This window comes from Doryrhamphus excisus, linkage group LG19 (assembly GCF_037039965.1).
Source record: "Doryrhamphus excisus strain RoL-2023G ecotype Guam linkage group LG19, RoL_Dexc_Guam_v1.1, whole genome shotgun sequence".
NCBI lineage: Eukaryota > Metazoa > Chordata > Actinopteri > Syngnathiformes > Syngnathidae > Doryrhamphus > Doryrhamphus excisus.
Window position 1 is genome coordinate 12,240,686 of NC_136375.1, and position 22,796 is coordinate 12,263,481.

The 22,796-nt window shown below is 41.8% G+C and overlaps 1 protein-coding gene across 1 annotated transcript in view; it reads right to left on the reverse strand.

The window, feature by feature from the left end:
* nbas (NBAS subunit of NRZ tethering complex) overlaps positions 1-22,796 on the reverse strand; it is a 109,991-nt gene that overhangs the window by 30,546 nt on the left and 56,649 nt on the right. The window contains exons 37-43 of the mRNA XM_058056689.2: positions 22,567-22,743; positions 21,668-21,781; positions 19,964-20,087; positions 12,694-12,770; positions 10,410-10,547; positions 1,459-1,682; positions 844-954 (exon numbers count right to left, since the gene is read on the reverse strand). Coding sequence (XP_057912672.2) covers positions 844-954; positions 1,459-1,682; positions 10,410-10,547; positions 12,694-12,770; positions 19,964-20,087; positions 21,668-21,781; positions 22,567-22,743 — 965 coding nt within the window. The remainder of the gene's footprint in view (positions 1-843; positions 955-1,458; positions 1,683-10,409; positions 10,548-12,693; positions 12,771-19,963; positions 20,088-21,667; positions 21,782-22,566; positions 22,744-22,796) is intronic.

A 22,796-nucleotide genomic window follows, 5' to 3' on the forward strand; every position in this document is an offset into this window, starting at 1 on the left:
GTCACCAAATAAGGTAACCGAAATATTACAAAAATACACAGAACATATTAAAAAAATGGTTAAAAAAATGAACATAAAATTTAAATTTAATAATTATTAAATAATAATGAGTGTCATTATTTTTAAAAGTGTAATAACTATAAAAAAATAAAAACAATAGAATATTACATATTTCTTTTATTGAACTGTTTTTATTACTTTTTTTAACAAGAATTAAAAAGGAATAAAAACAGTTGAATAAAAAATAAGTACCCATTTGACAAATGCCGTGTCGTCATTCCAAGGCATTCCCAGAGCACATTCCCTCTAAGTTGTTCCAAGTGTGTATTTGCTGTAAGCCTCCACCTGCTCTATTTATATCATTCCCAGCATTCATCCATGCATTAAATCAATATCCATATTGCAGATGCTTCAAGCCTGGAATGCTCTGTGTTGCTACACAAACATTTGCCTTTCGCAACACACACACACACACACACGTATATACCAAGGCACATTGTTAGGCTTAGGTTGTAATTTATCATTAAATACAATCCATAAACCATTTCCTTATATCGGAATGGGACAGGGGGCTTATTTATCACTGCTACACACACATATGTGCTGTACTGTATATAGAAAAAGTGCTGATAGGACATTCTATTGCAAATAAGGCAAGGCTCTGGCAAAACATGAGGCACAATATCAGCTGCAGAAAGTCAAGTGTGGTGTACCTAATGTTGTGTCTGCACATGCCGGTCATTTCAGGTTACTTTCACGCCATGAACTGAGCAATCGGCAGGAGGAAGAAACCAGATAAAAAGAAACATTTCTGTGTGTGTGTGTGTGTGTGTGTGTGTGTACCCGCTGTCAGTGAAGAGGAACTCCAGATGAGTCATGTGGACCTCCCACAGAGGAATGCTGTAGCGCTTAGCCAACGATACCGAGATGCTGTACACACTGTGATCCAGCGTCCTGACACACACACACACACAAAGTAAAATAATGACCATGTTACATCTCATTAGTGCAGCGTCACTCCCACACACACACACACACACTTGATACTCGTACATATTTGTTAAAAAAAAAACATGCATATGTGTAGTAGGAGTAGTAGGAGAAGTATATTTGTATACAATAATATATTTGTAAAGCAAATGAGGCCATCAACAACAATACAGTATGCCTGCTTATTCCTAGATGACTTATTAGAAGTAATACACTTTTCCCAATAGGTCTCAAATGAATAGAAAGAGTCAGTTCCAGGGTCAAACTGTCACCACTGGGCAATGTTTGAACAACGTTAGTGCTAACATGCACTAACATGAGCCTCTTCAGCATCACAAAGCCTGCGCTCACTTCTGCTTTTGCTTCCTTAACTAAGTAGCTAACTACGTTTTTACCACATGTGCTAGCATTTGGCCACAAAAAGGCAAAATTTTGTGCACAGTCGACATATTTGCAAGTGCCACCTACTCCGCCAGGCCAAGGATGGTCTCCTTTTTGTAGTCGGGGTCGGAGCTGAACCTCTGCACGTCCACGCCGCGGCCCAGCCCCTGTAGCACCTGGGCCTGGGTGAAGTCGGTCAGGCGCTCGTTGTAGGCGTGGAGCTGTGCGATCAAATTCTGCAGCTCCTCCGGCCAACCCGAATACGAGGATACGTGGCGGGTGACCAGGCGGATCAGCTCCTTTGGGTCAGCCTGTAAGGAGGAGGAAGGAGGAGGTGTTGTCAACAGTGGCCTTGAATGTGCCAGTCCTGTCGCTTGTTGAGCCTTATAGTGTTTGACTGCCCAAGTGTCATACATTATTATGTCATACAGTATGTGGGGGTCACTCATAGTGCATACAGTATTAGCAGCATGTGGGGGTCACTAATGCTGCATACAGTATTAGCAGTATGTGGGGGTCACTAATAGTGCATACAGTATTAGCAGTATGTGGGGGTCACTAGTAGTGCATACAGTATTAGCAGTATGTGGGGGTCACTCATAGTGCATACAGTATTAGCAGTATGTGGGGGTCACTAGTAGTGCATACAGTATTAGCAGCATGTGGGGGTCACTCATAGTGCATACAGTATTAGCAGCATGTGGGGGTCACTAATAGTGCATCCAGTATTAGCAGTATGTGGGGGTCACTAATAGTGCATCCAGTATTAGCAGTATGTGGGGGTCACTAATAGTGCATACAGTGTTAGCAGTATGTGGGGGTCACTAAATGCTGCATAAAGTATTAGCAGTATGTGGGGGTCACTAAATGCTGCATAAAGTAATAGCAGTATGTGGGGGTCACTAATCCTGCATACAGTATTAGCAGCATGTGGGGGTCACTAGTCGTGCATACAGTATGAGCAGTATGTGGGGGTCACTAATAGTGCATACAGTGTTAGCAGCATGTGGGCGTCACTAAATGCTGCATAAAGTATTAGCAGTATGTGGGGGTCACTAATGCTGCATACAGTATGAGCAGTATGTGGGGGTCACTAGTAGTGCGTACAGTATTAGCATTATGTGGGGGTCACTAATAGTGCATACAGTGTTAGCAGCATGTGGGCGTCACTAAATGCTGCATAAAGTATTAGCAGTATGTGGGGGTCACTAATCCTGCATACAGTATTAGCATGTGGTGGTCACTAATAGTGCATACAGTATTAGCAGTATGCGGGGGTCACTAGTAGTGCATACAGTATTAGCAGTATGTGGGGGTCACTAATAGTGCATACAGTATTAGCAGTATGTGGGGGTCACTAATCCTGCATACAGTATTAGCATGTGGTGGTCACTAGTAGTGCATACAGTATTAGCAGTATGCGGGGGTCACTAATAGTGCATACAGTATTAGCAGTATGTGGGGGTCACTAATCCTGCATACAGTATTAGCATGTGGTGGTCACTAGTAGTGCATACAGTATTAGCAGTATGCGGGGGTCACTAGTCGTGCATACAGTATTAGCAGTATGTGGGGGTCACTAATAACGATATTAGCATGGAGCTAGCACAACATTCAGAAGGAAAAGCTATTGAATTTCAGTCCAGTTTCAATGCTTATGGTGACACCGTGTTAGCGTTACGCCAAGCCAAGGCTATTTCTCTTTATTTGTACTCCCCGCCCAAAATATGCAGGTAAGACAAGAGAGAAATTCAAGTCTCACTGCTGCAATATAGCTTTGAGGAACACATCAACCCAACCTCTCAACAGCAAGCAATTCAATCCCCCTCTTCCCTCTTCCCTGTCTCTCTCTCGCTGTCGTGTCGATGTGCTTAAAAAAATATGGTGAAATGAAGCAATAGCTGCCGTGACTCAGGCCGAGCGGGGTGGAAATTGGACGTCGGGTACGCACATTTGAGTGCAGGCACAGGAACATCGTGGCGATACTAATTCACCTGACTTATGTTTATGGTGGATGGTAGCCTGGCTGGGATGAGATGGGTTATTGGCTCATGGTATTTGCATAAGATAATTACGCCATCAACGACTTTTCCTGCTCACACTGCGTATGTGTGTGTGTGTGTGTGTGTGTGATTGAGTCACAGTTCAACAGCAAGGACAGGTAGAGGAATATTAAAAGTTCTAACGTAAATACTGTATAAGGAATTATAGAGGACAAGGGAGGATATGCCGCATTTTCTCTGAGAGAAAGGCAAAGGAAATGACTTTAAGGGCAGCATCTTGTTGCTGCAGCAGTATGGTAGTCCCTCATTTATCGTGGTTAATTGCTTCCAGACCCGACTGTGAGTCCAAGTAGGACTATTTATTTCAGGGGTGTCCAAAGTGCGGCCCTCGAGGCCATTTGCAGTAAAAATATAATTTTTAAACGAAATACAGAATTTCACACGGGGCCATATAGGTTTGGAGTTTTTTTTCTCTGAACTCATTCAATCCCAAGTATTTTTCACAAGACCACTCGTCCACTACCGGCCATTTTAGATGATTTGGACTTTCAGGGAAATAAGGAACATAAGCAAGTTTCAGGTAAATATCAGCTTCCCACTAAAAAGGCAGCTTTTTGTAAAAGGACACATTTCGAGGATAACTTTCACTTTGACACAAATGTTTTGCTTTTGTGACAGCTCAAATATCTGAACTATATCACAACGTAAACAACACAACAAACAGCAACGTTTGCAACTTTCATATTTGGAACTGAACAGCGTGTGTGCACGCATGCATATGCGCTTTAACAGTGACATCCATTAGTGTGCCGTTGCATCATCACCTCTTTTTGCCTCTTGTGGAAAAAATATACTATATAAATAAATACCTCTTTGGTGTTTAATTTCATAACTTCATTTTGTGTTCAGGTGTGTTATTGTGTTAGTGACAAACATGCAAAAAAGTAAGAAATCAGGAAGCAGCCAAACACTTTTTCACACCATTCGATATTGGTGTACAATTCGCTGCCAGTCCAAATCCGAATGGTCGTTCTGACAGCGACACCATCATATGAGCAAACTCCGACTCGATGTAGCGCTCGTGTGGCTCTTTGAAGCACCAAGCACGGCACGCTTCTCCTCTCCAGGGAGCACGCTAGTAATGATTTTAATGAGTAGTTGCTATGTCACAGTTAGCGCTTCCCATCCATACATTGGCTGCACTCATTAGTAGCAATCCTGCAAACAGTGTAAACAGAGTGTGTGCACGTCATTAGGAGGAGCAAAAGGGGGGAAGACAAGGAGCCGAGGAGCCAGTGAGGCCACCTTTAGTCTATCCGCAAACAGGCTTGAGGTCGTGAGCAAGGCTGGGACTTTGAAGGCGACGTGTCTCTTTCTCTCTCTCACACACACACACACACACACACACACACACACGAACACGCTTGCCAAAAAGTGACGTGTGATCAAAGGTTGAGCGGTGACTTAGCCCAAAATGCAACAGTGCATTTAGAAAGCATTTTTGTCTAATGGAGGCCCTCTCTACAGTCCACTCGCCACTACAAAGGCTTCCCATGGGTGAAATATGGCCTGCTAATGATCCAGGTTCACAGGGACAATTTGTACAAGTGCACAGGAAAGCTCCGTCATTGGCTTTTATAGTGCTTTTTCCATAATGGCGACTTAATGCCGCACTCCAACAATGGAGACTTGGCCCAGTGGTGCGATGCGCCACTCAGGGATGTTGATGCAAAATGTAAACAACAAGGCTTCCTTTAGCCAACCATATCAATTAGCGATTAATTAGCCATTAAGCTAATGTGTTCATCTTTGCTTCGGATGGAATTTGAACTCTCCTGAGCTTTGGTAAACTTTCACTCATGTTGATGGGAAAAGACATTTAGTCCTACTTCACAGTAAGGCGTAGGGTTTATCAATGACTTTATTGCGCTTGCATAAACTGGCTGGCATAAGTCAGAAGAATGAAAACAAGCTTGGCAAATAATGAGCCCATATTAACAAAAGCATATCTAGCATAAGAGAATGGAATCAGATTCAAATTACACAACAATTAAGAGTGTATAGAACATGTGGCTATAGTCTGAACTTGCCAAATAGTGATCCCACCTTAACCACCTATATAAAGTAAATAAGTATGGCAGAAGTTTGAACTTGCCAAATAGTGAGCCAACATGAACATACTATAAAAAGCACAAAAGTAATGCAAGTAGTGTAGACATGCCAAATAGTGATCCCATATTAACAGCAAGTACATCGAGATGGTAGTAGTATGAATTTGCCAAATAGTGCCCCGACATTAACAGACTATATTCAGTATATGAGTAATGAAGCAGTAGTTTGAACTGGCCAAATACTGACCCAACATGAACAAACTATATGATGATGTAAAGTAATAAGGCAGTCGTTTGGCCTTGCCAAATGGTAAAATATAAACGGCATATAAAGTATATTACTATGGCAGTCATTATTCTCGCCAAATAGTGATCCCATATGAACAGCCGGTACATCAGGATGGTAGTAGTATGAACTTGCCAAATAGTGACCCAACATAAACAGACTACCGTATATCAAGTATTAATGTAATGAAGTAGTAGTTTGGCCTTACCAAATAGTGAGCCCACATAAACGCAGTATATAAAGTATATTAATATGGCAGGTAAACAGTGATATTAACAGCAAGTACATTAGGATGGTAGTAGTATGAACTTGCCAAATAGTGACCTGACATTAACAGACTATATTAAGTATGAGAGTACTGAGGCAGTAGTTTGAACTTGCCAAATAATGACCCAACATTAAGAAACTATATGATGGTGTAAAGTAATCAGGCAGTAGTTTGGCCTTGCCAAATGGTGCGCCATATTAACAGCTAGTACATCAGGATGGTAGTAGTATGAACTTGCCAAATAGTGACCCGACATTAACAGACTATATTAACTATATGAGTAATGAGGCAGTCGTTTGACCTTGCCAAATACTGACCGAACATTAACAAACTATATGATGATGTAAAGTAACAAGGCAGTAGTTTGGCCTTGCCAAAAAGTGAGCCCACATTAACAGTATATGCAAAGTATATGACAAAAACAGTTGTTTGGACTCGCCAATTAGTGACCCTGCATGAACAGCACATATAAAGCATGGCGGTAGTTTGAACTTGCCAAATAGTGACATAACATTAACAGACTGTATGAAGTAGAAAAGTATGGCAGTAGTTTGCACTTGCCAAATAGTGATCTAATATTAACAGAGTATATGAAGTATAAAAGCGTACCAATGATGTATCGAAACTGCTGACAATACGTCGTCGATATTTTGATATTGAAGTCATAAATAGCCTCTGCCAATTGTTCCACTTGGGTATGAGATGTTTAAAAAAGTCTGTGTGATTTGTGGTATGCAATCACACGCTAAACGCTGGCAGTTTATCTGCATGATATCCTTTCAAGCGATTCTTTGCTCTGCCAATTGTGTGCGCTAGTGATTTATGCGCGTAACGCCGGTCCCGCGTGCTCGCGCCATTAGTCTGCGTGATCAATAGTGGCGAGAGAAAGATAAATGCTTGAGTGAGAAAAAGGAAAGAAATGTCTTTACGCGCCACATTGCGCTCGCACACAATCAGGGACGAACGCGACTCAGCAGACCGAATGCACTCACCTAAAGACGGGATATTCTGTGTTAGCGCCACCGGCGGAGCAATCACGGCAAAGTGAGCGATTAAGTCGACATATTGAAAAGTTGCAGTGAGAGCAAAGTGGATATCGGCTCATTATGCCTCAAAGGAGGAATGGAAAAGCAGCCATCGTGTGTGTGTGTGTGTGTTGTCGTCATGCCTGAGAGTCACGATGGGATGGGAAGTAGGAGCCAAAGGGCCGTGCAAGCTAAAAGTGTGCGACAGGATGCTACAGACGCACGCAGATGTGAGTATGTAGTAGATAGCTTAACACGACACGGCATGATATGTCATCATGGGCTCTTTCGTATTGGGAAGGCAAAAATAGGAATGGATAGATCTTAAAGAAAGATTAATTCAGGTTACAACAGCACATTTTTAAACGGGATACACGCACAATTTAACAATATCCAATAAAAGAAATGTATAGAAAAGTCAAAAATAATCATGGCTAGTTACTTTATGTTGTACGTACATACAATATTAGTGTAATTATTTTTTTATGTGATGTGCTATTTCGTTTTTATTTATATTTTGACTGATCTTTCAAGTCATACGGAATATTGTACATAAACATGGTAACGACTAAAATAGCACAATAGTTGTACGTTGAAATTTTCTCTTCAATGCGGAACCTCGTGCATGCTACACGACTCCGTGCTTATGGACTTCCTGTGCGGGGATTCATTACAAATGAATGATGCTCGCATAAAATGCACTCCTGCCACCTTGTGGCCGTTTCTACGGCTTAATACTGCACCAAACATGAGCTCCTCTATTGTGTAGTTGCATCATTTTGCCTAATTATTTGTGCATTCGGGTTAAAACAATGTATAAATACGTCTTTGATCGCGAATGAGTCAAGTTTGAAATGTTCCATCCATATCTGAATTTTGCTCTGCGTCGGTTTACAAGGTGACTATCTAGTGTGTGGTGTGAAAACATGCTGTTGATTTTGAGACTTTTTTTTAAAAAACAAAAAAGAAAAGCAACCAAATCAAACACCTCAAGTCAGCCCTCAGAGACGTCTGGTGCTATTTGCAACTAAATGACTTCAGTGCCTGGAGTGTTTGGTGTCTTATTGCTGTTGCGGGTATGAAATTATGCGATAGCGACAAGAGAATTGAAAGAGTGTTACTGCTCTTCAAGTGGAGTGGGAAGCACTCTCAGACACACACACACACACACACAAACACACCAAAACAGGGCATATATAACAATAATATATATTCATTTCCAAGCCCAGACTGCATCTGCAGGAACACATGTGTGCAACCTGTCACACATATCTAAAATTAAATATCACAGACGCTAGAGCTTTAAAGAGATAAGAGGAGGCGAGGAGGGAGGAGAATGCATGTACGGGGAAAAAAATGTAACAAGCATGCATAGACAAGATAATATTGTTGGGAGCGGAGAGAAGGCCTAAGATGTGACAGGAGCACAACGGGCCTATGGGGAGGGATGTACTTTCGGACTACAAATAATAAAAAAGACAAGAGGGGACGGAGGGACGTACACGCAGAAAGCAATTCATTAAACTTAAGTGACAGAAGGGAAACAACAAAACGTCTACGCTCCGATGGCGGGTGAATAGAAAGGATTTAAAGGCCTTTCTTCCAGCATCCAACATCATCGAGCAGAGATGAAGGACTCCAAATCAAGCGACAACAATGAGTCACTCTTGTAGAAGACAGTCAAAACAAACATCAACATAAGACTGGTTTAAATTGGAACCTCCGAAATCAGTGAATGACGACACCGCCGGGAGATAAACACAATTAAAGATACATTGACATTTATTCCAAACGGGATTTAACATGACAACTTCCAAATCTGCCTGCATTAGAACATTCCAGTCAAATCAGAGTACTGGCAGAGTTTAGAGGAGTGATGACAGAGTACTTTCAAATCAGGATAAGATCCATTTTTAGGCGGAGAGACGGCGTGCACCCTGGACCGGTCGCCAGCCAATCACAGGACACATATAGACAAACAACCATTCAATATAAATCATTCATTCATTCATTTTCTACTGCTTTTTCCTCACGAGGGTCGCGGGTGTGCTGGAGCCTATCCCAGCTGTCTTTGGGCGAGAGGCGTGGTACACCCTGGACTGGTCGCCAGCCAATCACAGGGTACATATAGACAAACAACCATTCACACTCACATTCATACCTATGGACAATTTGGAGTGGCCAATTAACCTAGCATGTTTTTGGAATGTGGGAGGAAACCGGATTACCCGGAGAAAACCCACGCATGCACGGGGAGAACACGCAAACTCCACACAGAGATGGCCGAGGGTGGAATTGAACCCCGGTCTGCGCGTTAACCACTCGACCGCCGTGCAGTTTAGGGAAGAAAGACAATGAAGCCAAAAATGTACCACTTCCACACAGAATGAGAGGAAAGCATGTGTCTTTGACCAATTATAAAGCATCGTCAACCACAAAGCGGCCATCATTTATCGAGGTTCGAACTGCCACATAGCAATGGACAACTGTATTTTCTTTGCATTTGTTTATCAAAAGCATATTTAGATGTAAAAATGTTTTGCAAACTCCACACAGAGATGGCCGAGGGTGGAATTGAACCATCCTAGCTGTGAGGTCTGCACGCTCGACCACCGTGCAGCCCTAATCTAAATCAAATCCAGATTAAAATGACAGCTTCACACCCTGTATAAACACAGCAAATATGCATATTTAATAGGTTGTTGCACATTAAATTGGGTGTTTTTTATCATTTTTATTATGTTTTACAGTGCCACCAGTGGCACTACAACCAGATCATACGGGAGCCACTTCGACTGGCCTCTTTTCCGACATCCTACGTTCCTTTCATTTGAAAATTTGGCCTCCCTGCTCACACCTGATCTTAAACCCACGAGAGCCCAACACCTCCACTCCACTCCAGGTAAAGGTCACACGCCAATCACGCCGTCTATCATTACCTTCCTTCCCCTTATGAAAAGGAACATAATGCCATGCAATCTGTTTATTCCATGATGTGGACATGTCAAACATATGTTATCCACTCACTGCGAGAGTACCATGTGACTCAATGGCAGCATTTAAGCTCTACATAATAGTGGCTGGCTCCATAGGTGACCCATTTCCACCAGAGTGCTACAAAGTGACACAAAGCGACACGCTCATTTATGTTCCAACAAACCAGACTGCTTCCTGCTAGCCGCTACTTATCGCCTGCAAAATGTGGTGCTTTGAGGGAAAAAGTAAACGACACGCTTTCTAATTCCTAATCAAGGCCTATTCATGCAAACTCACTCTCTTTCTCGCTCGCTTCATCAGCAGCCCACACACAAACACCGTGAAAAGAGAAGTGATGCATTCACTGACCTGGTAGAGGGTGTGCTTCTTGTCCTTTAAGCAGGGCATCAAGCGGCTGTAGATCTGCAGGGAGTAGTAGTATGCCGCCAGCTGGAGGGAAAGGGCCGAGTGGCACTGCTTGTCAAAGCACTTGTTGGCGTCCAGGACCTGCATGGCCAAGCAGACCAAACTGTGGTTAAACTGACTTTTTTCCTTGCCTCCGTCGCCAAAGTGCTTGCTAATTAATGTGGAGTGCCGTTGGCTTTGTTTCCTGGTTGGAATGAGAGCTGTGAGTCAGTCGCCGCCATATAATTACAATTGTGGCTTGTCATTGAAACATTTCCATTTGGAATCAGCATCAAATCTGGATTCAAATTGGCTTAAAATGTACGTTTTCCATCTCTCAAGCGCTGCTAAAATTAAATTTAAGCTTCTAAATACATCATTTGAGTATGTACATGTTCAATTGTAGCCAATCTAATCTGGATCACATTCAGATCAAAAGTGGTTTGAAGTTACAGTTTCTGTTGTTCAAATGGATAATAATATCTGAAGGGGATTTAAACATCTTTACATGATGTACACGAAAGACTCCTGTTAATCTGGATTAAAAGTACTCCGACCTGACAATGTTTTACCCTGAATTTATACCTATTTCAAATAAAAATGTGGTTCAAATCATATTTGACAAAGATTGCGCAATTTATGTTAAATTGCTGCCATAATACGATCAGGATTGAAACCAAAATTGGTTCCCATCTGCCATGTATTTAACCCATTTTATTTCAAGCAAATAAGATGTAAGCATCTATATGTGTTAACAGAGATTTTACGTGATGACAAATTACTTTCAAATGCACAATCTGGATCAGATCAAGATTACAGCTGGTTTCAAGTTATTATTTCCAACCTTTGGATGTGGAGTCAATTTTGTATTCAAACAAGGTAACTTCCAAATCTCATCCAATTTCCCCACTGAGGGATGAATAAAGGCATATCTCTTAATCTTAGTTACTTTTACTGGTAACAAGTTACTGTATTAGTGGAGTAACTCAGTTACTTTTTTTTTTAGAAGTAACTCGTAACTATAACTAATTACTTTTTTGAAGTAACAGTCCAACGGACCAACAGTGATTACAATTGACCTTCCATCTTCTTATCCTGAATATTTGCCCAATTTTGTTCAAAAAAGATTTCACATTGAATTGCTGCCGTAACACAATCTGGATTGAAACCAGATGAAAGTGGGTTTGATATTGCATCTACCAATCCACCATGTTCTGTGTATCAAATTTGATACACAAAATAAATGGGATCTTATGTGATTTGAAACTACTTTCAAATTCGCAATCAGGATTGGATCTCGTTTAAAAGTGGTTTCCCGTAACAATTTTCCATCTTCCAATTTTGCATAGTTGTAGCAGATAATGTTTGAACAAAGTAACGCACAAAACTCAATACAGATCAAATCTGGATTCAATCTAATTTAACTTTTCTGACCAAAACACACAAACAGTTAAATACATGTATTTGGATTTGAAATTAAACATGGATCAGATCCAGATTAAATCTTGCAATTCAGACCATAAAAACAGCAAATTGTGTCAAAACTGGATATGATTATTTACACATGTAGATATACAGTATACGTCTATATGTTCATACTTCCGCATTTGGATGATTGTGTCTTTGTTGTGTGTCCCAATACTTTTCGTCCGGACTTGTACGCCACTCATCCTGTCAGCATTAGTAATGAAAACACTTTGCCAGTGACAGCCTGTGGTTTTGTTTCTGTGTTAGATGCTGATCACTGCATCATTTCGTCGGAGCGACGCGGCCTTCGAGTGTCACGACGCTATCAGCGACAAAACCCGTGTCGAGATAAGGTCGAGCCAACGAATGAGCGATGCGAGGTTGTCATGTTTATCACATTGACAGTTGAATGCCGATACGCTACAGAAAGACATTGTATCTTTCTTGTGAGGGGAATATTGACTTGAAATGTGACAATGTCCACAATCGTACTCAAGGAAGAACGCGCGGTCGTCTCAGTGTGAAGAGATTCACGGCTCTGACAGCTAAGCGTGTTTAGCATCCATTGAGATGCCAATCTTTGCTCTACAGTGGTTTTTCTTCTCTTTGTACTTGCTCTACAGCTTTAAACTTCTTTTTGCACTAGCTTTACGGGGGCTAACTTTGTTTTGCACTTGCTACACAGTGGTTAGCGTCTTTTGTTTGTGCTTGGCTGTGCGCTAGAAATTGAAATTCCAATCTACATCCAGTTTGTGTTGGAGCATGGGACGTGTTCACCAACCTGAGGCAGGGCCAGTAAGTAGGACAGCGCCAACATCATGTCCCGTGGAAAGGCATCGTTGGCCAGCTGCAGTAAAACTGCAAATGAGAGAGAAAAGAAAATACAAATACTCGTTTTACAATGGATGAACATCCCCTGATTCTAATGAGGACAGGTGCTATGGAAAATGAACAAATGAATATAACACAAACTGGATATGATCCAGATTGAACCTTTGGGCTTGAGGTTAGAGCTTCAGGCCTTGCAATAGAAATCACATGATGTTTCAAGTGGATTGGACTGAGATTTATGCATCTAAACACATTCATTAGGATTACATATGTGAATTTGGGTGGGGGGTTACACTGAAAACCACATTGCTAAATTCCTACCATAATACCATACGCATTGGAAGAAAACACTCGTGCATGTATTTTGTTCAACTCAGATCCACAAAAGATACATAAAAACTATTTCAATGCTAAAACAAGGCAGCAACCTTTTTTTCCCCGATTCTGAATCAGATTAGGATTAAACCAGATTTAGATTTTGGCCCAAAACCCAAACTACATTTTATCGTACATTAATGTGGGTTTTATATTAAACCTGCATTCAATCTGTATTCAATCTGGCTTGATTTTCTATCTTCAGACATAGCCAGTTATGGCCAAAGAGGATACGCATTGACAGAGATTTAAGCATATAAACATGTAATATGAAATGTTTAGTTGATCATTTCCTGTCAAACAATCTGGATTGACTCCAGATTAACTTGACAGCTTCCACAAACTGCACTAGAGTACTTTTGGGCGACGCTTTTCAAGAAACTTGCTTGCTGCATGGAGATGACAGATCCAGTCAGAGGGCAACACTTGACAGAGTAAAAAGCAAAGTCAAGAAGTGTCATTAAAGAAAAGAAAAAAAAAACCTCCTCCTTGACTTGTGGGATTGTGTCCATCTTTTTGCCAGACTATTCATGTATTCAGAGATTAAAAAGCCCACTGCTAATAAGTGCACTCTAGATATCTAAAGTGCACTTTAAAGTTCCCCAGAACGACAAATTCACCAAGCCATTCAAAGCCCAGGATTAAATGGCTGTGATTGGAGGTTTTCTAAGTTGTCTAAGTGTGTCTTCAATGTCAAACAGCATCGAGGACCGCCATTAAACCACAACGTCAACACCGCCAGGGGCTCTGAAGCCTCCGAGTGGTGTCAGCGCTTCAAATACACAGGAGAACCCAGTGGAAAGTCGTACTATTTGGAGTTTAGCACCAATATTCAGCTTGCTTAATAAGCAGCTTTTGATCATTCAGTTAAGTGTGGTTGTCAGGGAGCAAACAAAGGTCTTTTTTTAATCCGAAAACACTACTGTGAACAATAAACTGCTTTTTATTTGGCTTTTCTGTGTGTGTGTAAGATGCCATCACTAAAGGGTACCACTGATGGCACTAAAAGGTGATGACAACCATAGAACAGGACGTAGGAAGAGCTATACAGCGTCAATGTCCAGGCTGCTGAGTACAACATGGCGAAAGTAACAATAATTCTACCCATTGCTCATTACAGTTCAAGGCCCCACTGTGATGAGTGAATTTCCACCAAGGATGATTCCATTTTAATAAATTCAATATTTTCATATTTAGAAGAGCATAGAACAACCTGACCTTTTAAATACGGTATGTAGCCATGATTAGAGCCCTGTAGACATGAACTAACACCCCTATATTTTCCTTTACGCTCCTATTATTCTTTCTTTACATCCCGTAGCCTGCGCATAAGAGTTGCGCTCTCTACAGGGTAGCAACATCTGAGCTACCTAGTTAGCCTCTAATTCATTTCTTCTAAACTTTAAAAAAAAAGAGTCTGAAAGGAAGAAGGAAGGAAGGACAAAGTAAGAAGCCAAAAATGTACCACTTCCACAAAGAATCGGAGGAGAACCCCGCCCCCCACTATGTTATGCCATGAAAAACATTTACTCAAGGTGCAACAAAATGAAAACACCACGTCCACAGCAAATTAACACATACATCCACTACTACTACGACGTGGGTGATGAACAACAACCAAAAGCTAAACAAATATTATGTCCAAATGCCCGCAAGGCATGCTGGGTAGTCCAGCGGCAACAACAATATGAGCTATTAACAATACAATATTGCTTATGAAGAGTATGTTAACTCCACCTTGTTTACTTCTCTGATATTTCCTATCGGAACACTCAAATGGTAAACCTGCTGTTTTTTTCCCCATCCAAACACCTGAGGAAAACAAATGTAGTAAACTTGTAGCGACAGGAACAAATGCAACAAAGAGCGGCAAAATGGAGAGAGGAGAGCATGTCCTCGAGCGCTGACATCACCGCGTGCAATTAGTTCCAACATTCTGCCGCTGTGAGAACTTTGTCCTTGTTGTATTCATTGCATTCTTACGGCCGATATCATGTCGTTCGCAGCATGCTCCAAATTTTATTTCAGCCTGTCCATGTGGTTTGGATGTATAATTTTCAATGAAATAATACCTGCCAGTTGTAGAACACTCTTATCGAGGGTGGTGAAATTAGCAGAACACACACTGGCCTTGACTCGCACTGCAGACAAAGCAATATGGAGGAAAAGAAACACTGCCTATTGGAGTAGGAAGTAAAGTCACAGCTGTGGGTGGTAATCACACAGGGAAGGAAAAAGAGGTGACACAAAAGAAAAGGCTGAAAAAGTGTTTTTGATCTGAAAAGAAGTTAAGGCCAAGGGACAAAGTGAATGCACAAATGAAGGAAATGAAAGCCAATGTGGCGTCCAGGGGAGAAATATTGAACACCGACAGTGGCGGACACAACACAGACCAAAAAGAGATTTCAGGACGAGCATTTTATCTTTTACAAAGACAAGTCAAAGTCGTGCAATGGCGTTGTTACGATTGTTTGACCAGTCATCCTATTGCTTATTAGTTGGCAGGCTGCTTCCTAGTTGAAAGACGGCCCTTTCTGAGGCTTCTGTTCACGTGCTAATGACGCTGCACAGGGAACATAAACAACAGCATTCCTGGTTCAGTCATTTGTGTTTTATACGCAAATAATAAAAAGGGAGCTAATTAGCTACCTAACAAGCTTCCGCAATCATTTGTGAGAAAAAAGGTGAGATCATAAAAAGAAAAGTGAGAGTAACCTTCCTCTCGGCATGCTATCCAAATAATAATAAATAATTATTCATTCATTTTCTACCGCTGATAATCACAAGGCTGGATACACCCTGGACTGGTGGCCAGCCAATCACAGGGCACAAATAGACAAACAACCATTCACACTCTCATTCATACCTATAGACAATTTGGAGTCGCCAATTAATAAATAATTATTTTAAGATAAAAATTGAAGTAAAGTTGAAGAAAAATAAAGCAAACAACAATTTTTAAAAAGTGAACGTAAACTTCCTCTGGGCATGGTATACAGTACAAAATAAAAACTTTATAATAAAAATGAAAAAAGTAAAGCTAAAAAAAATCTAAAAAAAGTAAAAATAAAATCATTAAAAAATGTTTATTGAATTTGTACAATGTAAGCAACAATGCAACCAAAGACTACAAATACAAGTAAAAAGAAAAGCGAATAAAATAAAAATAATAAAAAGATATTGCATGTATAATATTGAATATATTGCATATTTACCAGTTTCTATTGTCTTGAATATAAAATACCTTTAATCGTAGTTCAAATATGTGATGTGATAACGGAGGGGGAAAGAGTAGGAATGCCCAATGATGTCGGACGTCGGGATGACGTTGCTGGCGTAATGATGTCGAGATGACGTCGCTAGCACACAGCAAGAAGCTTGACAGCTCAGCAGGGAAGACAGAGCTGCATCGTATGATATCAGTTATGGAAATGGGTAATATCAAAAGCATTAAAAAAATCCAAAAGTCTTTACTAAAAGTCAACTTTTTATCTTGACATAACAGATAATAAGACAAGTCAACATTCATATTGAACAGTGGCTAGAAAAATGAGTAATAGCGTCAAGAAAATATGCATGCAGTCCCACAACACTGCGTCCTGGTATGATTGGAAGCACAACAAATTCCCAGAATAGTTAGCAAAAAAAAAAGGTGAGGGGGTGTTTTTCTACAAATGATAACACTTTTTGTCCTTGCGTCCACTTTATATAAACAACTGTGGAGATGTGACAGATTAATGGCAGCCACTTTTCTGCTCATGAATACAAAATATAAACATGCTGGCATGATAGGCTGCATTCCAAACAGGACCAGAGGAAAAAAATTCTGACTTACGGATGGTAGGGATAAGAACCACACACATTTTTTCCCCCATTTTTCCCCCGTGGGGCCGAAAGGTGGATGAGTGGTTCGCATGGAGGCTATATAGAAAGGAGATCTGGGGTTCGATTCTCTGCTTGGACATCTGTGTGTGGAGTTTGCATGTTCTCCATTGTCCATAGGTATGATAAGGTGATATCATGTCTATGTGAGCCCTGTGATTGGCTGGCCACCAGTCCAGAGTGTACCCTTACCAAAGTCAGCTGGGATAGGCTCCAGCATCCCGGCACCCCTAGTAAGGATAAGTGGCATAGAAGGTGGATGGATGGATGGGTGTTCCCCAGACTGTAACGGCAAGATGTGAGCACCACAATTTCATGGATTGGAACTAGGCCCGTGCAGCACAGCTTTATAGGGTCCCGGAGAAATCGGTTGCCTGTTTTGCCTAATCCCGCAGAAACTAACTAACTGAGAATCATGGAAATAAGACACCTCGGCTTGTGGTTTTTGAGTTTAAGCCCCACTAAGTACGAAAAAGAATAATTCTGTATCTCGTATTTAGGATTGTGGCGGTAAACGCACCTCTGTTGTTTCTCGGACTGATGGGATATGGAGCTGCGGGCACCCCTTAAATCACACGATATTGACTTTGACACAGCAACTGAGTCATTCCCTTCAATGACTTTCAGTTCAGTTAAACGGCGAGAGGGAGTCCCGTTTGGGCGTTTGGGGCCCTGGAGAAAAAAAGAGGCTGTAAAAGTGTGAGACTAAAGGGGGAAAAAGTCAAGCATGGCCGCACACCGGTTGCTACAGAGAGGAGGATTTTTTGTGTGTAAGCAAAAGGCGGAGCCATGCGCCCCTTTTTATCTTTTTTTTATCAACAGCTCTGTTGAGCGTAGCGACCGTACTCCTCCTCCTCGTTTTCCTCCTCCTCCTCTTCCTCCCACTGGCCGCCGGCTTTCAATGAGATACACCTCTGAATGAGCTGATTACACGCCTCTCTAAAGCAACTGATACCATCGGGACAGGAATTACCAGAGGGATAAACACACACACACACACACACACACAGTCAATAGATAACCCTGACTTTAAAGCATACATTACTTCTGCCTGTGCAAAAACAAAAGAAGGAAAAACAGTGATAAGGTGATGTCATGTTAAAGACACATTTTTTCCAAGGTTAGCACTTTCAACTACGTACATATTTATACAAATATACACGACCCAAATATGTTATTTCAAGAGGACAAACTAGGAATGCATGCAATACATTCCACATTCCATATCAGATTTCTGAATATGGGATTTAGCTAATGTGCACAGCGGCGCTACCAAGTGGCAAGCTTTGTCAGGAGTGGGCAAACTGTGGCCTGCAGGCCACATCACGCCTGCTAGTAGGTCCACCAGACCTATTTTTGGGGCCTTTTTATTGGGTTGTGGACTCCTATAGAGCACCTACACATGACAACCCACCCAGAAAGCTTTCTAGATCTTCCAAACTCTGCACCTCATCTGGCAGTGAATTACATTTGCATGGATTTCCTGCCTTCCACCTAAACGGTATGTGGAAATTTCTCCACCCCCGATCCTCCTCCTGCCGATCACTCCCAAGCGCTCCTCAGGACTTCTGAACAGCTGCCAAACCCCTTTTGTCTAATTACTTATACAAAATAAACACAGTTAGGACACTTATAAATTGTTACATGCGCTTCTGACTCTTCCACACGAGTGGAAGCTGCACACAAGTAATGTTGAAAAGGCGTCGGACTTCAGTAACAGTTTGGTGAATAGTCCAGCTTCATATTCGCCCATGTTCACAAAACAGTCCCAAGTGAAGCGCCTTTTTTTTCAGCCTATTTTTCTCTTGCCCGGAATCAGGGTCTCCAACCACTTCTGCCTGATGCTTGCCTAAGCTAAACAAAATTAGCTTAAATTTTTTTTTCTGGTAGTAAGTAGTAAAATTCTTATTATTTTTACTTTATTCCCATAATTACTATAATTCTTTTGTTTGTTTTCTTGTTAAATCATATTCTTAGAATGTGCTGCGGGCCAATAAAAAAGCCACCGAGGGGCCACACTTTGGAAACCTGTGCCCTGTAGGGCAAGAAAGGCTCCGACAGATGCTCCAGTTCTATGTGTTCGGGTGTGTTAGTCAGCCAAAATGTTAGCAGGGCTGTGAGACAAGTGACATATTAGCATTTCACCTCTGCAGCCGCGTGTGAAAGCAAGTGATTATGTGCTGGTCACCACGCTGTCTGAGTGAGTGTGTTAATGCGTGTCTGTCACAGCAACTTTCCACCCATGCTGCCATTAATTACCTCCGTCTTATCTCACTTCAAGATGGAAAAAATAAATCAATATATGTACTTTCTTAGCTTTTTTTTTTTTTTTTTTTAAAGCATAAGTGATGCTGATTCTGACCCCCAGCTGCCATCCATCAGCAAGTGTGGCCTGGTTGTTTTGATCTCGTATCTCTGCGGTGAGGCATGGTTATTTAGTGGTGCATTGGGATGCGCTGCGACGTGCGGATTCATAAACAATGAAGCTGGGTCACGGGTGCATTGGGTCAGGCCTGCGCACACGTATTGTGTCATTTGTACCATTTTTCGCAAGACATGCAGAACTCTTCTTCAAGGCCACTTTTTTTTTTTTTTTTTTTTACATTAATTTAGCTTTTTGCTTTCTGGCATCATCATCATTACCCTCTGCAAAGTGTGTGGTACCGTTTGTTCCAAAGCACTCATATTTGGTGCAAATCTGGGTAAAATGCGCTAATTTAATTTGACCATTTGAGTCACATTTGCCAGAGACCAGGAAGTAACCTGCTAACTAGCAAACAGACAAAAAATTTATTAAAAATATCTAAATAATCTTTGTTATTTTTGTCTTATACAACACCCCAGTGGAAACCCCGCCCACCAATATCCTAATGAATCATCTTTTCTGGAGTAATCCCTCCATTTATGAACATTAGGGGATGTAAACATGGCCCCTAAAATGAAAGCGGTCTCTGCATGCTTACCCTCCGTAGCAGGAAACGGGGTTCTTCCTTCATTTTTGGCCTCGGCCAGTTTGCCGGTCCTCAGCAGAACCTCCGCAAAGTTTTCCGGGGGAACATCCTTGTAGGATGAATACACGTCTTGACTCTAAAAGGAAACACAAGATGACTAGGTGACAATTTGAAGCATACAATTGTCCTAAATGGCTTCCAAGAGGTGCATCCTCATATTTTTGTGCAGTCGCTGCCTCTCCTCCTTCAGTGAAAGTGTTGGGTTAAAAAAAAAAACAAAAAAAAAAACAACACCATTGATCAGAAGCGTGTGGGGAGTCATGAGTGCTGTGCCGCTGACGGACGACAGATGGATAGGTGTCAGAGGTTGGGGTAGGGGGGGCGGCAGGAAGGCTCTCGGAGAGGGCTGTTAAAATGACACAAGAGCAGATCTATTGGCTTCCTCTGTTTCCCCTCACGTCAACTATTTTTAGCCATCCGCATGATTTGCCTCTCCGAGCGGCGAGCCCATTGCTGTCCTTTACTGGGGTTTCAAGGTCAAGGTACTCTTTTTCTTTCCTTTTCTGCACACTTCCCTTCACCGAGCAGCTCCTCGTGGTATGACTGATGTGCGATACCGCTAATTCGTATTAGTACGTCGTATGAGTTCCTCGCTCGAGCCATCCTGTAATTTGACTCGAGATACCGATATGCTAAATGTTTTTAGCATGAGTTTGCGTACCACCAGCGCCGCTTTGTTCCTTACATACACCGAGTACTTCTAAATTGCTTCTAGCAGTAAAATGACTTTGTGAAATCAATATCAATTCATTCTCTGCCCGTTTTTTTAGGGGTTTGAAGTCAAGGGAAGGGAAGAGAAGGGGAAAAAAGCTAATTAAACGCCTCAAGTCATGAACCTACTCAGGCATATTTGCTGTAATTTAAGACGTTAGCCTGCGGTGAGGAGGGTAATAAGCACAACAGGGGTGAAGAAGGAAGGGGAAACAACTAGAAAAGTCAAAGACCACCACAACGTACCTCACTGGGCTTTGTGTGTACCATAACAGTTACTCAATAAAACAAGAAGACTGCCACAACCTCATAACGTCATTGTACAAATTAGAGTCCGGGTTTCCCGGTTTTCAACGAATCAGCAGCACTCGTGCAGCTCCCAGATCAGGACCCTACCACAAGTGATATATCGATACTTCCGATGTTAGCTCTTCATGTTCTAAAATTGATTCTCAAATCGGAATATCGATACTTTTGATACTTCAGTCATTTGAGGTCATGTTTGTCTGTTGAAACAATGACTGATGGTAAATGTAAATGTAACGTAAACTGGTTAGCATGCTAGCTTGTTAGCATCGAGAGTCCCCCTAGCGTAATAACGGTGCAGTGTAAATAATGAATATCAAGAGTGTAATGGTGACTATAGGGGTGTTGTTTCATGCCTACAAGGCTCTAATCATGCTAAAAAGTGTATTTATAAAGTCACAAAAAGGTAACTATGTAAACACTTATTAATGTTGAATCCTATATCACAGAAATTCACTCATCCCAGTTGGATCTGGAACCAATTAAGCGCAATAAACGAGGGATATAGTGTATAGCAGTAGTTGCACAACCACGGTTGCTAAAGCCGACAGATTTGGACTCAGACCTAAAGTCAGCTTTCCATTGTATGCGATAGAGTTTGACACCCCCGACCAACCTTGGGGATCTAGAGCCACTCACCGGATCTACATAGACATGCTCAAAGAGATCTTGATAGAAGGAACAACATCCTTGGCGCTCCAGGTTGGCGTTTTCACACGGCCACTCCTCAACAGCGGTTCCATCGCTGCTCCCCTGAGGAGCCAATCAAATATTATCAGCATTAATGAGTCTCCGTCATCTGCTTCTTTTCCACTCGGTGAGATCTCAGCCTCCATCTGGTCCTTCCAGGTCGCCTGCTGCAGGGACAGGAACGCAAAGGTTCTATTCCCCATAGAGCGGCCTGGGGGACATCTGCTTGTCATTTTGTAGAAATATGCAGTCATTTTAGTGGCATAGAGTTGTAATAATAAAGACATTTTTTTTCCAGTACACCCTGAACTGGTCGCCAGCCAATCACAGGGCACATATAGACAAACAACCATTCACACTCACATTAATACCTATGGACACTTTAGAAGAGCCTGATACTAATAATTGGCTTTATCATTGAACTATATACAGTATGCCATAGTAACTACTGTATATAGTACAGTATGCTATAGTAACTACTGTAGATACACTAGAGTTACTGTATATATACAATAACCAAATATCAAAGTGAATTTTGCGTTTTCAAAAAATACAGTAAATTATATCAAACATCAATTGATCAATAATATATATTTTTTTAAACATGGCCACCTCTCCCTTCCCTGGAATACCCCCCCCCCCCCCCAAGCACACATAAATATCACCGGCAAGACCCATCAATCTCCACCCAGGCATCCACAGCAGATGCTGAAATATTCAACAGGCTGGACAATCAATTATGCAAGAGATGAGTCTCTTGATCGCCTGCTCTTGGATGACGCCGCCTGTGAAGTGAGTTGATTAGCATGCAAGCAAACAAGCCATCAAGAGGACAACGCGTCCGTTACCTGCAGCGGACGCAGGTAGTTGAGCGACTGCTTCCACCAGCGGTGGTCGCCGACGGCCGTCAGCACGGCCTTGGTGGTCAGTCCCGTGGTGGTCAGAACCTCCATGGTTTTAGCCGTCGTCCTGTGGAGCAGGGCCCCCGCTGTCGATGTAGGGGTCCCCTCGGAGGGAGGCGGGACCTAAACGCACAAATCATACCGTAATATATTGAGCAATATGTATCTTATTTGCT